Source organism: Budorcas taxicolor, chromosome 6 (genome assembly GCF_023091745.1).
Source record: "Budorcas taxicolor isolate Tak-1 chromosome 6, Takin1.1, whole genome shotgun sequence".
Lineage (NCBI taxonomy): Eukaryota > Metazoa > Chordata > Mammalia > Artiodactyla > Bovidae > Budorcas > Budorcas taxicolor.
The window spans coordinates 71,386,677-71,407,001 of record NC_068915.1 but is presented as its reverse complement, the minus strand read 5'-3'; the positions used below and the strand labels follow the sequence as shown (position 1 = coordinate 71,407,001).

At 36.9% G+C, this 20,325-nt stretch overlaps 1 protein-coding gene across 1 annotated transcript in view; it reads left to right on the top strand.

Annotated features, from left to right (window-relative positions):
* The first annotated feature begins 2,020 nt into the window (after positions 1–2,020).
* The window catches only part of PDCL2 (phosducin like 2), a 36,232-nt gene continuing 17,927 nt past the window's right edge, over positions 2,021–20,325 (top strand). Inside the window, exons 1-3 of the mRNA XM_052641759.1 lie at positions 2,021–2,068; positions 15,701–15,821; positions 16,453–16,543. Of these exons, the coding sequence (XP_052497719.1) occupies positions 2,021–2,068; positions 15,701–15,821; positions 16,453–16,543 (260 nt within the window). The remainder of the gene's footprint in view (positions 2,069–15,700; positions 15,822–16,452; positions 16,544–20,325) is intronic.

Below are 20,325 nucleotides of genomic sequence, written 5' to 3'. Positions count from 1 at the left end.
ACTTCAGTTTCTTCAGCGTTACTGGTTGGGGCATAGACTTGGATTACTGTGATATTGAATGGTTTGCCTTGGAGACGAACAGAGATAATTCTGTCGTTTTTGAGATTGCATCCAGGTACTGCATTCAGACTCTTTTGTTGACCATGATGGCTACTCCCTGTCTTCTGAGGGATTCCTGCCTGCAGTAGTAGATAAAATGGTCATCTGAGTTAAATTCAACCATTCCAGTCCATTTTAGTTCGCTGATTCCTAGAATGTTGACATACACCCTTGCCATCTCTTGTTTGACCACTTCCAATTTGCCTTGATTCATGGACCTGACATTCCAGGTTCCTATGCAATATTGCTCTTTACAGCATCAGACCTTGCTTCTATCACCAATCACATCCACAACTGGGTATTGTTTTTGCTTTGACTCCATCCCTTCATTCTTTCTGGAGTTATTTCTCCACTGAAAACTCTATTAGACTTCCCTTAATTCCTAAGAGGGCTTCCCTGGTGACCCATCGGTGAAGAACCCACCTGCAAATGCAGGAGACACGGTTGGATACCTGGGTCCGGAAGAGCCACTGGAGAAGGAAATGGCAACCCACTCCAGTATTCTTGCCTGAGGAATCTCATGGACAGAGGAGTCTGGAGGGCTACAGTCCTTGGCGTTGCAAAAGAGTCCCAAACGACTTAGCGACTGAACAATTCATAAAAAGGCTGCTCCTCTATCTAAAGCTATGTTATTAACAAGAAGCCTGTGCTTTTATTTCCTTTTTTAAAATCAGAGTAAAATTACCATTTTCCAGCTTAGCAAATATCTTCCTTGCACCAGCTCCCCCCAATTAAAACCTTTAGGATTTTTCTGGCTTTACATATTTAATTTTGGTAATTGTGTATGCTATGTCATTTATTAGGATGTTTTGAACACAAATTAACATATAATTTTAATGGATGCTCTTTTTGGATTAATAACAGATTCCTGGAAGGTACATTTTATTCACTATGGAAAAACATTGCACATTTATCCTGATTTGCATCTACTCTTCAAGAAATGGGCTGAAATATAATTGAGTAAAGACAACAGCACATCAATCTTTGTTTATTTATTCATTGATTTATTCAACAGCCAGTTATTCAGTGTTCGTGTGTGGCTCTAAAAAGAGGTTACTATGGGGAAATAAGAATCAGATATACCTATGTCATGATAAATACCATAATACTTTTGTAATGTGGATTGTGGTGCCTATTTCTATTTTGTTTATTATGATTTCATAGCTGATTTCTTAAAGGCAAGGGAAGATCAGAATATAGAGCATTTACTATTAAATCCATTTGCAACTAATTCCCGTATCAGTTAAGGAGAACAGTCAGAGGTATGAATAAAACCATAAGTATGGGGGCTTCCCAAGGTAGCTCAGTGGTAAAGAAACCACCTGCCAATGTAGGAAATGCAGGTTTGATCCTTGAGTTGGGAACATAACCTGGAGAAGAAAATGGAAACCTGCTCCAGTATTCTTGTGTGGAAAACCCCATAAACAGAGGAGCCTGGCAGGCTAGTCCATGGGGTGGCAAAAAAAGTTGGATACGACTTAGCAACTAAACAACAACATTGTGATATCATGAATATCAAGAAAGTGTTTTAACAAGAAAAGAATGACAGCCTTTCCCAAATTCTCTTTAAGAGATCAAATATAATGAATATCCACTGAAAATGACAGCATGGAGCTCATAGGTGACTTTAGAATGGTTTTGAAAGGAGTATTGGTGGTAGGAGTCAAATTTGGACTAGGATGTAGAGTGAATGGGAGATGGAAGTGATTATAGAATATACAGGCAACTATCTTAAGTTTGAGTAGGGAGGGAAAAAAGAGAGATATGGTGGTAGGGTGTGTGAAGTGCAGGGAGGGTTTTTTTTTTATTTTTAAAGATGAATGCTGGATTTTCTGATAATAATGAGCTTGGTTATTTGGACCAACTCCTCTGTTGAATATAAGTAAAACTACTTCTGATTCTTAAAAGCATCAGAGGTAACATGATAGAAAAAGATGAGATCAAAATCAAAGGGAAAGTAGAAAAACAGGTGAATGGATTTCTAGAGCTTTAAAGCTGCTTTTACCCTGAAGGGCATCTTAACAATCTGCAGTTTGGTTTTGGGTATAATCACAGGGTGAGAAGGAACCCAAGAGTTTGACCTGTGAAAGCATGGGCAACTAATAGGAATATTAACCAGAGATAAACTCATGTCTAGGGGAATTCAAGGAACATTGTCTTGATACTTAGTGGAGCAGGGGATAAAAAGAAAAGCAATAAAACCTATCCCCAAGAAGTTGTGGCTCAGGACAGCTCTCACATAGATTGCAGCCTAAAGTATATTGTCTGGGTGATCCAAAAAACTTCAAACTGTGAATTTATTATGAATTAGTAATATACTGTATTGCTTGTACATGCATAGAAGAAACAGCAAATCCTCTGTGGATAAAGACATCTTTATCTTAGAATTCCTGCCTGTAAGTTCTCAAGGACATCAAGCAGAAGTCAGCCAAAGTCACCATGCACACAAGGGAACAGGGTACTATGAACATAAACCAACAAAAGTAGAGTTGCAAAGACTTCAGTTATCTGAATGATTAGAAACAGGTTATGAAACAACTATGCTTATTATGTTTAAAAAACAGAAGACAAAATTAAAATATTCTTCAGAAAGTTCAGTTCAGTTCAGTTCAGTTCAGTCACTCAGTCGTGTCCGACTCTTTGCAACCCCATGAATCACAGCACGCCAGGCCTCCCTGTCCATCACCAACTCCTGGAGTTCACTCAGACTCATGTCCATCGAGTCAGTGATGCCATCCAGCCATCTCATCCTCTGTCGTCCCCTTCTCCTCCTGCCCCCAAATCCCTCCCAGCATCAGAGTCTTTTCCAATGAGTCATCTTTTCGCATGAGGTGGCCAAAGTACTGAAGTTTCAACTTCAGCATCATTCCCTCCAAAGGAATCCCAGGGCTAATCTCCTTCAGAATGGACTGGTGGAAACTATAAAAAGTGACATTCAAATTTGATGAAGGCATTTTTATACACTACAGTGAATGCTGTAATATCAAAGGAAATTAAGAAAATAATTCCATGTATAATTACATCAAAAAGAATAAAATAGGAATAAACTGCAGACTACAAAACGTTGCTTCCTTTGTCAAAGATAAGGTGTCCATATGTGTGTGGATTTATCTCTGGGCTTTCTATTTTGTTCCATTGATCTATATTTCTGTCTTTGTGCCAGTACCATACTGTCTTGATGACTGTGGCTTCGTAGTAGAGCCTGAAGTCAGGCAAGTTGATTCCTCCAGTTCCATTCTTCTTTCTCAAGATTGCTTTGGCTACTCGAGGTTTTTTGTATTTCCATACAAATCTTGAAATTATTTGTTCTAGTTCTGTGAAAAATACCGCTGGTATCTTGATAGGAATTGCATTGAATCTGTAGATTGCTTTGGGTAGTATACTCATTTTCACTATATTGATTCTTCCAATCCATGATCATGGTATATTTCTCCATCTATTAGTGTCCTGTTTGATTTCTTTCATCAGTGCTTTATAGTTGTCTATATATAGGTCTTTAGTTTCTTTAGGTAGATATATTCTTAAGTATTTTATTCTTTTCGTTGCAATGGTGAATGGAATTGTTTCCTTAATTTCTTTTTGTACTTTCTCATTATTAGTGTATAGGAATGCAAGGGATTTCTGTGTGTTGATTTTCTATCCTGCAACTTTACTATTCATAGATTAGCTCTAGTAATTTTCTGGTGGAGTCTTTAGGGTTTTCTATGTAGAGGATCATGTCATCTGCAAACAGAGTTTTACTTCTTTTCCTTTTATTTCTTTTTCTGCTCTGATTGCTGTGGCCAAAACTTCCAGAACTATGTTGAATAGTAGCGGTGAATCAGAATGGCTGTGATCCAAAAGTCTACAAGCAATAAATGCTGGAGAGGGTGTGGATAAAAGGGAACCCTCTTACACTGTTGGTGGGAATGCAAACTAGTACAGCCACTATGGAGAACAGTGTGGAGATTCCTTTAAAAATTGCAAATAGAACTGCCTTATGACCCAGCAATCCCACTGCTGGGCATACACACCGAGTAAACCAGAATTGAAAGAGACACATGTACCCCAATGTTCAACGCAGCACTGTTTATAATAGCCAGGACATGGAAATAACCTAGATGTCCATCAGCAGATGAATGGATAAGAAAGCTGTGGTACATATACACGATGGAGTATTACTCAGCTATTAAAAAGAATACATTTAAATCAGTTCTAATGAGATGGATGAATCTAGAGCCGATTATACAGAGCGAAGTAAGCCAGAAAGAAAAATACCAATACAGCATACTAACACATATATATGGAATTTAGAAAGATGGTAATGATGACCCTGTTTGCAAGACAGCAAAAGAGACACAAATGTGTAGAGCGGACTTTTGGACTCTGAGGGAGAGGGAGAGGGTGGGATGATTTGGGAGAATGGCATTGAAACATGTATACTATCATGTAAGAAACGAATCGCCAGTCTATGTTCGATGCAGGATACAGGATGCTTGGGGCTGGTGCACGGGGATGGTCCGGAGGGATGATGTGGGGTGGGAGGTGGGAGGGTGGTTCATGTTTGGGAGCTCATGTACACCCGTGGTGGATTCATGTCAATGTATGCCAAAACCAATGCAGTATTGTAAAGTAAAATAAAGTAAAAATAAAAATTAAAAAAAAAAAGAAAGAAAGGAAAAAAAAAAAAACATTGCTGATAGGATCGGTGTCCTTATAAGATGTGGAAGAGACACTAAAGCACATTCTCTCTCTCTGCACACACACAGCAGGAAGGTTGTGTGAGTACACAACAAGAAGGCAGCATCCTGCAAGCCAGAAGAGTTCTCACCAGTACCAACCCTGCTGGCACCTTGATTTTAGACTTCCAACCTCCAGAACTGTGAGAAAATAAATGTCTATTTTAATCACCTGGTCTGTGATATGTTATGGCTCCCACGCAGACTAACACAGGCTGCTTTTGTGAAAAAAACATGATTTCCCCCAGAGTAAGTGATAAGAGAGACTAAGAAAAAAGCAGCAGCAATGCCTTTTGTGACTTAGTCTCAGAATTCAAATAGTATTGCTTCCATCATATTTTCAGTTTATTACAAATAAGACCACAGGTTCAGCCTATACTCAATGGAAGTGGGATTAAGTTTCACTTCTCAAAAAAAGGAGTATGAAAGAATTTGTGAACATACTTTAAAACCACAATAGATTAAAAAGATTAGATACAGATGAGGGCATTTTATAGTCATATGGCATGGAATGGCAGAAAACAACCATCTTAATAGGGGTCTTGGAGAGCAAAGTTATGGGTTGGTAGAGTGGTGGGAGAATTATGTGGAAGTCTCAGAAAGAAAAGTAGCACAGAAGGGATAATCTTTAAATTCGATGTGTAAGATTCACACAAATCCTTAGTTGTCAGCTAAACTCCATATATAGGTACAAGACCACAAGTTGCCTGGCAGAAAGCAGCCATTAGAAGATGAAAAGAACTGAGCTGATCTGAGGTTTTGGGTGCTGCCCACTTCAGTTGAAAGAGGTTGATGTTTCAGTCCAGCCAAGTTAACTGCCTGCAAGTATGAAAATCAACATACTTCAGAGGAACATAAAAAATCATGAATTTCTATGATGTGTCATCTACAATATCTAATATACAATAAAAATTAGACAAGAAAAAAGGAAAAAAATGAAAAGCCATATTCAAAATTAAAGCAACCAATGGAAGCAGATCCTTAGACTATCCAGAGGTTAATATTAGTGAACAAAGAATTTAAAGCAGCTATTATAAATATATTCAAGGATGTAAAGGAAATTTAGTTAACAGATGGAGAATCTTAACAAAGAAATAGAAACAGTAATAAAACAATCAAATGGAAATTCTTGAACTGAAAAGATCAACGACTTGAAATAAAAACTAACTGAATGGGCTTAATGGCAAATTGGAGGTGGCAGAAGACTCAGGGAACTTGGATTTATCAATATGAAGTGTCCAGTTTTAAGAACAGAAAGAAAAATACTAAAAGTGATAGAGATTCAGTGAACTGAAGGGATATTGTTAAATGGATTAACATACATCTAACTAGAATACATAGTTAACATGTATATACATGTAGCATACTGTAAGGAATTGTAGAAGGCAGAGGAAGATAGGGTGGAGAGGTTGGAAAAAAATTAAGAAAATGATGGATAAAACTGTCCAAAATTTGAGGGAAGGCATAAGCTAAAAATCTAAGAATTCAGGAAACTCCAAATAAGATAAATAAAAATAAAACTGCACCAAGCACACATAGACACCCTTCTGAAATCGAAAGATAAAATCTTGAAAACATCCAGAGAAAAGACATAATATTAAGATATGTACATTATGTATGTATAGAAGAACAGTAATATCGTTATTAGCTGACTTCTCGTCAGAAACATCAGAGACCAGAAGGCCTTTCAAATGCTTTAAATGCTGGAGGGAAAGCTTTCAAGCTAAATTGTACATCCAGCTAAACTATCTATCAAAACAAAGGGAAAAAATAAACATTTTCAGAAATATGAAAACAGAGTATTCATTTCCAGCAGACCTACACTGTAATAAATACTACAGGAAGTTTCTTTAGACTGAAAGAAAATTATATTAGGTGAAAAACTGTATCTAAAATGGAGTGAAAAGTACCCTAGATAGTAAATATATAGATAAACACTAAAAACTGAATATAATTTTTCTTAATTTTCTTAAAAGACATTATAATTGTTTAAGGCAGAAATTGTAACATTGTATTAAAGTGATTCAAATATGTTGTAGATGTTAATATATATATAACAGCAATAAAGCAAAGGATAGGATAGTGGAAAATGGAACTATACTAAGCAAGATTCCCTTATTTTATATAAAATAGTCCAATATTAACTGTAATAAGTTAAAGATAGGATTACAATTTCTAGAACAATTATTAAAACAATAATGAAAAGATGTATACCTAAAAAGCTAGTTGCAAAAAATTAAATTCTAAAAATATTTAATTAACCTAAAGAAGGCAGGAAAGGAACAGAAGAACAAAAAGCAAACAATTCTAATTGAAAACAGGAAAACAGTGGCCCAACATCTAACATTAACATTTATTATATTAAATGAAGGAAGCATTTCAATTTAAAAGTAGAGATTATCAAAATAGCTGAAAAAACAATATATAACAACATACTGCTAAGAGAGACCACTTTAAATACAAAGAAATGGATTGAAATAAAAGAATGGAAAAAGACATGTTATTTAAACAGTACTTAGTCTTAAGCTATATAAACTATGTTAGTAACAAACAAAGTAGACATCAACATGATGATTATTGTTGTTCAGTTGCTCACTCCTATCTGACTCTTTGCAACCCCATGGACTGCAGCAAGTTACATTTCCCTGTCCATCACTATCTCCCAGAGCTTGCTCAGAACACATGTCCATTGAGTGGATGATGCCATCCAAGCATCTCATCCTCTGCTGTCCCCTTCTTCTCCTGCCCTCACTCTTTCCCAGCATCAGGATATTTTTCAGAGTCAGCTCTTTGCATCAGGTGGCCAAAGTATTGGAGCTTCAGCTTCAGTATCAGCCCTTCTAATGAATATTCAGAGCTGATTTCCTTTAGGATTGACTGATTTGATCTTGCAGTTCAAGGGACTCTCAAAAGTCTTCTCCAGTGCCACAGTTTGAAAGCATCAATTTTCAGCATTCAGCGTTCTTTATGGTCCAGCTCTCATGTCCATACAATTCAGTTCAGTTTAGTCGCTTAGTCGTGTCTAACTCTTTGTGACCCCATGGACTGCATGCAGCATGCCAGGCCTTCCTGTCCATCACCAACTCCCAGAGTTTACTCAAACTTATGCCCATTGAGTTGGTGATGCCATCCAACCATCTCATCCTCTGTTGTCCCCTTCTCCTCCCTCCTTCAATCTTTCCCAGCATCAGGGTCTTTTCAAAAGATTCAGCTCTTCACATCAGGTGGCCAAAGTATTGGAGTTTCAGCTACAACATCAGCCCTTCCAATGAATATTCAGGACTGATTTTGTTTAGGATGGACTGGTTGGATCTCCTTGCAGTCCAAAGGACTCTTAGGAGTCTTCTCCAACACCATGGTTCAAAAGCATCAATTCTTCAGCACTCAGCTTTCTTTATAGTCCAACTCACATCCATACATGACTACTAGAAAAACCATAGCCTTGACTAGACGGGCCTTTGTTGGCAAAGTAGTGTCTCTGCTTTTGAATATGCTATCTAAGTTGGTCATAACTTTCCTTCCAAGGAGTAAGTGTCTTTTAATTTCATGGCTGCAATCACCATCTGCAGTGATTTGGGAGCCCCCCAAAATAAAATCAGCCACTGTTTCCAGTGTTTCCCCATCTGTTTGCCATGAAGTGATGGAACCGCATGCCATGATCTTAGTTTTCTGAATGTTGAGCTTTAAGCCAACTTTTTCACTCTCCTCTTTCACTTTTATCAAGAGGCTCTTTAGTTCCTCTTCACTTTCTGCCATAAGGGTGGTGTCATCTGCATATCTGAGGTTATTGATTTTTCTCCTGGCAATCTTGATTCCAGCCCTTGCTTCATCCAGCCCAACATTTTGCATGGTGTACTCTGCATGGAAGTTAAATAAGCAGGGTGACAATATATAGCCTTGACGTAATCCTTTCCCATTTCAGAACCATTCCTTGTTCCATGTCCCATTGTATTCCTTGTTGACCTGCATACAGGTTTCTCAGGAGGCAGGTAAGGTGGTCTCGTATTCCCATCTCTTGAAGAATTTTCCATTTTGTTGTGAGCCACACAGTCAAAAGCTGTAGCCTAATCAATAAAGCAGAAGTAGATGTTTTTCTGTAATTCTCTTGCTTTTTATGTGATCCAGTAGATGTTGGCAATTTGATCTCTGGTTCCTTTGCCTTTTCTAAATCCAGCCTGGACATCTGGAAATTCTTGGTTTAAATACTGTTGAAGCCTAGCTTGAAAGATTTCAACCATTACTTGCTAACATGTGAAATGAGTTCAATTGTACGTAGTTTGGCATTGCCCTTCTTTGGGATTGGAATGAAAACTGACCTTTTAAACTGCTGTGGCCATTAGTGAGTTTTCCAACTTAGCTGGCATATTGAGTGCAGCACTTTAACAGCATCATCTTTTAGGATTGCTACTAGAAATAAAAAGGAAAATTTTATTTTTTTTAATTTTAATTTTTACTTTATTTTGCTTTACAATACTGTATTGGTTTTGCCATACATTGACATGAATCAGCCACGGGTGTACATGAGTTCCCAATCCTGAACCCCGCCTCCTACCCCCCACCCCATACTAGAAATAAAAAGGAAAATTTTATAATGATAAGAAAAATTCACTAGGAAAATATCTTAAACACCACTGTGTATTTGCATAATAATCAAGCATCAAACATATGAAGCAAAAACTGACAGAGGGAGAGACAGACAAATCCACATTCATAATCAGAGATTTTAACATCCCTCCCCCTAGTAATTAACAGAACAACTAAAGAAAAAATCTCTAACAAAATAGAATATCTGAACAAATCTGTCGACACATGTTGATTTGTAGAGAAGTAAACCCTGATCTGTGGCAGAATATACATTCCTTTCACACTAGGTACAACATTCACTAAGATATATAAATACCATATGCTGAGTCATGAAACAAATAAATGCATTTCAGAAAATTGAATGTTTTCCTCATCACAAAGAATGTTTCCTGACCAAGCAGAACTAAATTATAAATTATTAATAAAATTATTACCTAGAAAAGTCCAAAGTATTTGAAAATTAAGTAGCATCCTTCCAAATTAAAATGTGAGGAAAAAAATCATAAGGTTGGGAATATGTTAACTGAATACCAATAAAAATACAGCATATAAAATTTTGTAGGATGCAGATAAAGAATTTGTTGTGGATATGTCTGGTAGTGAAGGTAAAGTCTGATGCTGTAAAAAACAGTATTGCATAAGAACCTGGAATATTAGTTCCATGAATCAAGGCAAAGTGAATGTGGTCAAGCAGGAGGTGGCAAGATGAACTAAAATGGATGGGAATGGATGAATTTAATTCAGATGACTGCTGTATCTACTACTGTGGGTGAGAATCCTTAGAAGAAATGGAATAGCCCTTATAATCAACAAAAGAGTCTGAAATGCAGTACTTGGGTGCAACCTCAAAAATGACAGAATGATCTCAGTTCGTTTCCAAGGCAAACCATACAGCATTACAGTAATCCAAGTCTATGTCCCAACCACTGATGCTGAAGAAGCTAAAGTTGACCGGTTCCATGAAGACTTATAAGACCTTGTAGAACTAACACCAAAAAAGATATCCTTTTCATCATAGCAGTTGGAATGCAAAAGCAGGAAGTCAAAGATACCCAGATTAACAGGCAAGTTTGGACTCGGAGTCCAAAATGAATCAGGGCAAACAAAAGAACACACTGGTCATAGCAAACACCGTTTTCCAACAACTCAAGAAATGACTCAGTATTGGCCATCTGGATATCACCAGATGGTCAATACTGAAATTGGACTAATTACGTTCTTTGCAGCCAAAGATGGAGAAGCTCTGTACAGTCAGCAAAAATAAGACCTTGAGCTGACTGTGGTTCGGATCATGAGCTCTTTATCACAAAATCTAGTCTTAAATTGAAGAAAGTAGGGAAAACCACTAGGCCATTTCAGTTCAGTTCAGTTCAGTCTCTCAGTCATGTGTGATTCTTTGTGACCCCATGGACTGCAGCACGTCAGGCTTCCTTGTCCATCACCAACTCCTGAAGTTTACTCAAATTCATGTCCATTGAGTCAGTGATGTCATCCAACCATCTCATCCTCTGTCACCCACTTTTCCTCTTGCCTTCAGTCTTTTGCAGCATCAGGGTCTTTTCAAGTGAGTCAGCTCTTTGCATCAGGTGGCCAAAGTATTGGAGTTTCAGATTCAGCATCAGTCCTTCCAACGAATATTCAGGACTGATTTCATTTAGGATGGACTGTATGTAACTGCTTGCTGTCCAAGGGACTCTGAACAGTCTTCTCCAACACCACAGTTCAAAAGCATCAATTCTTTGGCACTCAGCTTTCTTTATAGCCCAACTCTCACATCTGTACATGACTACTGGAAAAACCATAGCCTTGACTAGGTGGACCTTTATTGGCAAAGTAATGTCTCTGCTTTTTATTTATTTTTACTTTATTTTACTTTAAAATACTGTATTGGTTTTTCCATACATCAACATGAATCTGCCACGGGTGTACATGAGTTCCCAATCTTGAACCCCCCTCCCACCTCCCTCCCATACCATCTTTATGGGTCATCCCAGTGCACCAGCCCCAAGCATCCTGTATCCTGCATCAAACCTAGACTGGTGATTCATTTCTTACATGATATTATACATGTTTCAATACCATTCTCCTAAATCATCCCACCCTCTCCCTCTCCCACAGAGTCAAAAAGTCTGTTCTATACATCTGTGTCTCTCTTGCTGTCTCACATACAGGGTTATCATTACCATCTTTCTAAATTCCATATATATGTGTTAGTATGCTGTATTGGTGTTTTTCTTTCTGGCTTACTTCACTTTGTATAATCGGCTCCAGTTTCATCCACCTCATTAGAACTGATTCAAATGTATTCTCTTTAATGGCTGAGTAATACTCCATTGTGTATATGTACCACAGCTTTGTTATCCATTCATCTGATGATGGACATCTAGGTTGCTTCCATGTCCTGGCTATTATAAACAGTGCTGCAATGAACATTGGGGTACATGTGTCTCTTTCAATTCTGGTTTCCTCGGTGTGTATGCCCAGCAGTGGGATTGCTAGGTCATAAGGCAGTTTTATTTCCAGTTTTTTAAGGAATCTCCACACTGTTCTCCATAGTGGCTGTACTAGTTTGCATTCCCACCAACAGTGTAAGAGGGTTCCCTTTTATCCACACCCTCTCCAGCATTTATTGCTTGTAGACTTTTGGATCGCAGCCATTCTGACTGGTGTGAAATGGTACCTTATTGTGGTTTTGATTTGCATTTCTCTGCTAATGAGTGATGTTGAGCATCTTTTCATGTGTTTGTTAGCCATTCGTATGTCTTCTTTGGAGAAATGTCTATTTAGTTCTTTGGCCCATTTTTTGATTGGGTCGTTTATTTTTCTGGAATTAAGCTGCATGAGTTGCTTGTATATTTTTGAGATTAGTTGTTGGTCAGTTGCTTCATTTGCTATTATTTTCTCCCATTCAGAAGGCTGTCTTTTCACCTTGCTTATAGTTTCCTTTGTTGTGCAGAAGCTTTTAATTTTAATTAGATCCCATTTGTTTGTTTTTGCTTTTATTTCCAGTATTCTGGGAGGTGGGTCATAGAGGATCCTGCTGTGATTTATGTCAGAGAGTGTTTTGCCTATGTTCTCCTCTACGAGTTTTATAGTTTCTGGTCTTATGTTTAGATCTTTAATCCATTTTGAGTTTATTTTTGTGTATGGTGTTAGAAAGTGTTCTAATTTCATTCCTTTATAAGTGGTTGACCAGTTTTCCCAGCACCACTTGTTAAAGAGATTGTCTTTACTCCATTGTATATTCTTGCCTCCTTTGTCAAAGATAAGGTATCCATAGGTGTGTGGATTTATCTCTGGGCTTTCTATTTTGTTCCATTGATCTATATTTCTGTCTTAGTGCCAGTACCGTACTGGCTTGATGACTGTGGCTTTGTAGTATACCCTGAAGTCAGGCAGGTTGATTCCTCCAGTTCCATTCTTCTTTCTCAAGGTTGCTTTGGCTATTCGAGGTTTTTTTTGTATTTCCTTACAAATTGTGAAATTATTTGTTCTAGCTCTGTGAAAAATACCACTGATAGCTTGATAGGGATTGCATTGAATCTGTAGATTGCTTTGGGTAGTATACTCATTTTCACTATATTGATTCTTCCAATCCATGATCATGGTATATTTCTCCATCTATTAGTGTCCTCTTTGATTTCTTTCATCAGTGTTTTATAGTTTTTGATATATAGGTCTTTAGTCTCTTTAGGTAGATATATTCCTAAGTATTTTATTCTTTTCGTTGCAATGGTGAATGGAATTGTTTCCTTAATTTCTTTTTCTACTTTCTCATTATTAGTGTATAGGAATGCAAGGGATTTCTGTGTGTTGATTTTCTATCCTGCAACTTTACTATATTCATAGATTAGCTCTAGTAATTTTCTGGTGGAGTCTTTAGGGTTTTCTATGTAGAGGATCATGTCATCTGCAAACAGTGAGAGTTTTACTTCTTCTTTTCCAATTTGGATTCCTTTTATTTCTTTTTCTGCTCTGATTGCTGTTGCCAAAACTTCCAGAACTATGTTGAATAGTAGCGGTGAAAGTGGGCACCCTTGTCTTGTTCCTGACTTTAGGGGGAATGCTTTCAATTTTTCACCATTAAGGATAATGTTTGCTGTGGGTTTGTCATATATAGCTTTTATTATGTTGAGGTATGTTCCTTCTATTCCTGCTTTCTGGAGAGTTTTTATCATAAATGGATGTTGGATTTTGTCAAAGGCTTTCTCTGCATCTATTGAGATAATCATATGGCTTTTCTTTTTCAATTTGTTAATGTGGTGAATTACATTGATTTATTTGCAGATATTGAAGAATCCTTGCATCCCTGGGATAAAGCCCACTTGGTCATGGTGTATGATCTTTTTAATGTGTTGTTGGAGTCACTCTGCTTTTTAATATGCTATCTAGGTTGGTCATAACTTTTCTTCCAAGGAGTAAGTGACTTTTAATTTGGCTGCAATCACCATCTGCAGTGATTTTGGAGCCCAAATCAAATTCCTTATGAACATACAGTGGAGGTGTAATCTAATCTACAAATAGTTTCAAGGGATTAGGCCTGGTAGACAGAGTGTCTGAACAACTATGGATGAAGGTTTGTAACATTGTACAGGAGACAATGACCAAAACCATCGCAAAGGAAAAGAAATGCAAGAAGGCAAATTTGTTGCCTGAGGAGGCCTAAGCAATAGCTGAGAAATGAAGAGAAGTGAAAGGCAAGGGAGAAAGGGAAAGATATAACCAACTAAATGCACAATTCCAGAGAATAACAAGGAGAGATAAGAAGCCCTTCTTAAATGAATAATGCAAAGAAATAGAGTAAAACAATAGAAAGGGAAAGGCTAGAGATCTCTTCAAGAAAATTGGAGATATCAAGGTAACATTTCATGCAAGGATGGGCACGATAAAGGACAGAAAAGGTACAGACCTAACAGAAACGGAAGAGACTAAAAAGAGGTGACAGGAATATACAGAAGAACTATACAAGAAAGGTCTCAATGACACAGATAACCATGATGGTATGATCACTCACCTAGAGCTGGACATCCTGGAGGGTGAAGTCAAGTGGGCCTTAGGAAGCATTACTACAAACAAAGCTAGCAGAGGTGATGGAATTCCAGCTCAGCTATTTAAACTCCTAAAAGATGATGCTGTCAAAGTGCTGGACTCAATATGTCAGCAAATTTGGAAAATTCAGCAATGGCCACAGGATTAGAAAAGACCAGTTTTCATTCCAATCCCAAAGAAGGGAAGTGCTAAAGAGTGTTCCAACTACTGTAAAATTGCACTGGTTTACATGCTAGTAAGGTTATGCTCAAAATCCTTTGAACTAGGTTTTAGTAATACATGAACCAGGAGCTTTCAGATGTACAAGCTGGATTTAGAAAAGACAGAGGAACCACTGATCAAATTGCCAGCATTAATTGGATCTTGAATAAAGCAAAGGAATTTCAGAAAAACATCTGCTTCTGCTTCACTGACTATGCTAAAGCCTTTGTATATGTGGATCACAACAAACTGTGGGAAATCTTTTAAAGTATTGTAGTAGCAAACCATACCTTTCTCCTGAGAAACCTGTATTTGGGTCAAGAAGTAGTAGTTAGAACTAGACATGGAAAAACTGACTGGTTCCAAGTTGGGAAAGGAGTATGTCAAGGCTGTACGTGGTCACCCTGCTTATTTAACTTAAATGCAAAGTACCTTATGAGAAATGCTGGCCTGGATGAATCATGAGCTGGAATTAAGATTGCTGGGAGAAGTGTCAACAACCTCAGATATGCAGATGTACCACTCTAATGGCAGAAAGTAAAGTGGAACTAAAGAGCCTCTTGATGAAGGTGAAAGAAGAGAGTGAATAAGTTCGCTTAAAACTCAACATTTGAAAATTAAGATCATGACATTGGGTCCCATCACTTCATGGCAAATAGATGGGGGAATAAATGGAAACGGTGACAGACTTTATTTTCTTGGGCTCAAAAATCACTGCAGATGGTGATTACAACCATGATGTGAATTGGTTTTGCCTAATAGTCTTCAAATTATTTTCTGTGACTTTCAAGTTTCTTCATTAATAGTGTGTATATATATATATATTTTTAATTAAACATCTCAGTATAACATTGAGGGCACAGGATGTATTCTTTTTTTTAATCAATATATGTAATTGCATTAGTACTGGGAAATCTAGTCTTTAAAACTAATTATCTAGTTTATCTGTAGAGTTCATGAATAATTGCATGGTTAGAAATGCTGCATATCAATTTTACAATATTGAAATGTACAACTGTTCTAATAGGTTTAAAATTTTTTTAATATAGGATCCAAATGAAGATACAGAATGGAATGATATTTTAAGAGATTTTGGCATTCTTCCTCCAAAAGAAGAGCCAAAAGATGAAATTGAAGAAATGGTTTTACGTTTACAGAAAGAAGCAATGGGTATAGTTGTGCATTTGGTGGTCTGGGTAAAGGGAATAATACAGTTATGATAGTGATCATGTATTTTGTGAATTTAGAGGGAGATAGGATGTTAGAAATGATTTAATAGAAATCCCATTCATACTATTGAAATTAGGATGCTGACACCTAAAATTCCTAATTCATGTATTGAAAGTTACATCCTAATATTAGAGCTGAAATGCCCTAGTATTCAACCTAATGAGTTTTTTTTTTTCTGTTACATTTCTCTGCCTTGTGATTACCTTCTATTTTTGTCATTCTGTATACATGTATTACTTGCCAGTATTTCCAGGTACTTGGGGAACTCTACATTTATGAGGTCTAGTTGATTTTCACATCTATTTGTAAATGTAACTTGCTGCTGCTGCTGCTAAGTCGCTTCAGTTGTGTCCGACTCTGATAGTTCTGTGAACTCTGAGGGAGTAATAATATTCCAAACAAACTTGAAAGAGTCAACCACAATATAGCTTTATATGATGAAGAAACTTTAATATCAACATTAAAGATATTCTTGATTTCCATTTATCTATTGTTTTTCTAGACATGTAATTATCAAGTAAAATTGGATTTTAAATAACTCATTTATCTACAACTTCTTACTGTGTTTCAGTTAAACCATATGAAAAGATGACTCTTGCAGAATTGAAGGAAACGGAAGATGAATTTGATGATGAAGATATGAGAGCTATTGAAATATATAGGTACAGTGATTCATTTGGATAATTTATGAGCTTTTGAATGAAGTATTGATGAAACTAAGGACAAATTCCGATTTTTGTGTAGAGACTATATTTTAAAAAGAACAAAACTAATTTTTAAGTTACATTTAAAAACTAACTCACTTTACATAAGATGGATTTTTCCCCTGATCTTTTTTACCTTTGCTTAAATAAAAAACTGTTCAATAATACTCAGCAGAACTTCATCAAGTTACATATGAGTAAAGTGGAAAATGTCACTAGAAGGCTAATAAAAAGAGGACCATGATTTTCCTTATAGTATGATGTCTGTTAAGGGTTTCTATCATTTAATGAATAACTAATTGCTAGTCATAAGTTCTTTCAGAAGTTAGAACAAGTGCATAGATTTCCTAACTTCTCCTGGTACCAAAACCAGACAGAGAAATTGCAAAAACAGAATGCTACAGAAAAACATCTCTTATGAATGTAGGTATGAAAAATTTTTATCAAAATATTAGCAAATTAAGTCCAATAATTTAAAAGAAGAATAATGCATTCTGATCTAATGGGGTTGATTCCAGGAATCCAAGGTTGTTTTAATACACACAAAAAATCAGTGCATTGGTTTAGAAGCAGCAATACTCTGGTAGCAATGAACATACGTAAAATTCAGCTCTTGATTCATAATACTATTCTTCAATAAAAGGAATCAGTGTTTCTTAGAGAACTGCTTTAGTCAACAGTGTGAGTTGAGAAAGAGCAGCATGAGTCTGGGGCATTATCAGAAAGTTAAGGAAGTGCTGAAAATTTTAAGGCACAAGAGCCAAACTGAAAGATTTTATAATTGCCAGAGTTGAAACAAGTTGAAAAACTAAATTATTATAATACTGAATTATAAAATAAGTAATAAAATGATTATCCTTAAGTGTATAGTAATACAGATAAGTAAGTGAATACATGAACAAATTCAACAAAGTAACACTTCTTCATCACTGAAGAATTCCAGTGAATAAGTGTAGATGAAATGAAGAAAAGGGAAATGTCACCATCAGAACATCACAGTAATCTACTGATAGTTGCTAAAATGAGTGGGTGAAAGTTTAAATAGAAACAGGATTTTTGCGTAATCTCAAAGTATTGCCCCAAATATTTAATAGTTATAAAGGAGGAAAAAGTTAAGTTTACAGTGTAGAATATTGGCAGACCCCATCTTAGCAACGTGACCAGGATTAACATCACCAATAATACACAATAATATGATGTGCTAAGGAGGACACGTCAGCTCTATCACAGACGCACAATCAGTGGTATTCTCAATAACGCATTGCATCAATCTAATCATAAGAATATATCAGAGAAACCCAAATTTGAGAGACTTTTCAAAAACAACTGGTCAGTTTGACACCAGGAAAGATGGCAGAGTAAAAAGCTCCAGAAATCCATCTCTCTACCCAGGCAACGATTGTACTAGCAGAAACTGAAGTGAAGACTTTGGAACTCTGGAGTCTATTTTGAATACTTGAAATTTCCAGCATAAAGCTTGGCTGGTAAATTACAATTAGTATTGGTTGATTTCAGTCCTCAGTGTAGTAACAGCTACCCATCCCTCATTACCACAGCCCCATGGGAGACAGCTGTTTCAACAGCAACCTATGCTTCTGGCACAGCTTGCTGGAGCCAAGGTAGGCATTAAGGACTTTGTCCTCAAATATCAGGGTTCTGTGTTCTGATTGCAGATTGCTGCTTCTAAAAGCAGAGGTACAGACACAGAGATTGGCAGCCATTGTGTCAACCCTCCTGGCTCAAGTGGCTTCCATGGTATTTTAAGGAGCCACATCTGTTTTTTTGGTTTTGAGGGTTTTTTTAAAAAACATTCAAAAGCATTCATATATATGGGAGAATTTAGAAAGCCTTGGAAAAGTGGAAGTCTCAGGAAAGACCTGAGATGTATGCTTTTACCTCAGGCTAAATCCTGTCATAAACACACCCGATGTGAAAACAAACAAAAAACATGAGTGAGAAGAAGAATCTGATTTCTAGGGTTATCAATTACATGAAACATTCAGTTTTCAAAAAAAAAAAACCACAAGGCATAAAAAGAAACAGGAAAGTATGGTCCTTTCAAAAGAACAAAATAAATCAATGCAAAATGTATCTGAAGATGCCAAAGTGTCAGACTTACTAGACAAAGATTTTTAAGACACCTTAGTTAAAGATGTTCAAAGAGCTAAAGACATAGGTGAAAACAGGAAAACATCAAAATGAACAAAATGAGAATAGCAATAAAGAGAAATTATAAAAAGAAACCAAAAAGACATTTTGAAACTAAAAAGTACAATATTGAAATATACACTAAGGTGCTTCAAAAGCATATTTGAACAAGCATAAGACAGAAAATTTGACAATGGACAATTGAAAGTTTGAGTCTGAGGAACAGGAAGAAAAAAGAATAAAGAAAAGCAAATGAGCCTAATTGGCTTTGTTTGTGGTACACTGTTAGGTAAACTAGCACGTGTAGTATGAGAATCCAGGCAGTACATTTGTCATACATGGAGCAGAAAACATACCTGTAGAAATACTAGCTGGAAACGTCTCAAATTTGAGAAAAGGCATAAATCTACAGATTTATGGTGCTCAGAGGACTCCAGTTAGTATAAACTCAAAGGCCCACACAAAGACACATCTCTTAGAAAGACTATCAATCAGCCAGTTTCTCATCAGAAATCTTAGAGGATGCAAGAAAAAAAAAAAAAAACACCTCCTCAACCAAGAAATCTATATTTGGCTAAACTATGCTACAGGGATATCAATAACCTCAGATATGCAGATGACACCACCCTTATGGCAGAAAGTGAAGAGGAGCTAAAAAGCCTCTTGATGAAAGTGAAAGAGGAGAGTGAAAAAATTGGCTTAAAGCTCAACATTCAGAAAACGAAGATCATGGCATCCGGTCCCATCACTTCATGGGAAGTAGACGGGGAAACAGTGGAAACAGTGTCAGACTTTATGTTTTTGGGCTCCAGAATCACTGCAGATGGTGACTGCAGCCATGAAATTAAAAGACGCTTGCTCCTTGGAAGAAAAGTTATGACCAACCTAAATAGCATATTCAAAAGCAGAGACATAACTTTGCCAACAAAGGTCTGTCTAGTCAAGGCTATGGTTTTTCCTGTGGTCATGTATGGATGTGAGAGTTGGACTGTGAAGAAGGCTGAGTGCTAAAGAAGTGATGCTTTTGAACTGTGGTGTTGGAGAAGACTCTTGAGAGTCCCTTGGACTGCAAGGAGATCCAACCAGTCCATTCTGAAGGAGATCAGTCCTGGGTGTTCTTTGGAAGGAATGATGCTAAAGCTGAAACTTCAGTACTTTGGCCACCTCATGGGAAGAGTTGACTCATTGGAAAAGACTTTGATGCTGGGAGGGATTGGGGGCAGGAGGAGAATGGGATGACAGAGGATAAGATGGCTGGATGGCATCACTGACTCGATGGACGTGAGTCTGAATGAACTCCGGGAGTTGGTGATGGACAGGGAGGCCTGGCGTGCTGTGATTCATGGGGTTGCAAAGAGTTGGACACGACTGAGCAACTGAACTGAACTGATGCTACAGGGATGAAGGAGAAATTAAGAACATTTCTAGATGAAATATAAGTGAGCTTGTTACTAGTAGAAGTGCCCTAAAAATTAGCTAAAGGGGTCCTTTGAGATGAAATTAAAGGGCACTAGACAGTAACTTAAAACCATAGGAAGAATAAAGAAATATAGGTAAAGGTAATTATATAGGTAAATATAAAAGCCAATATT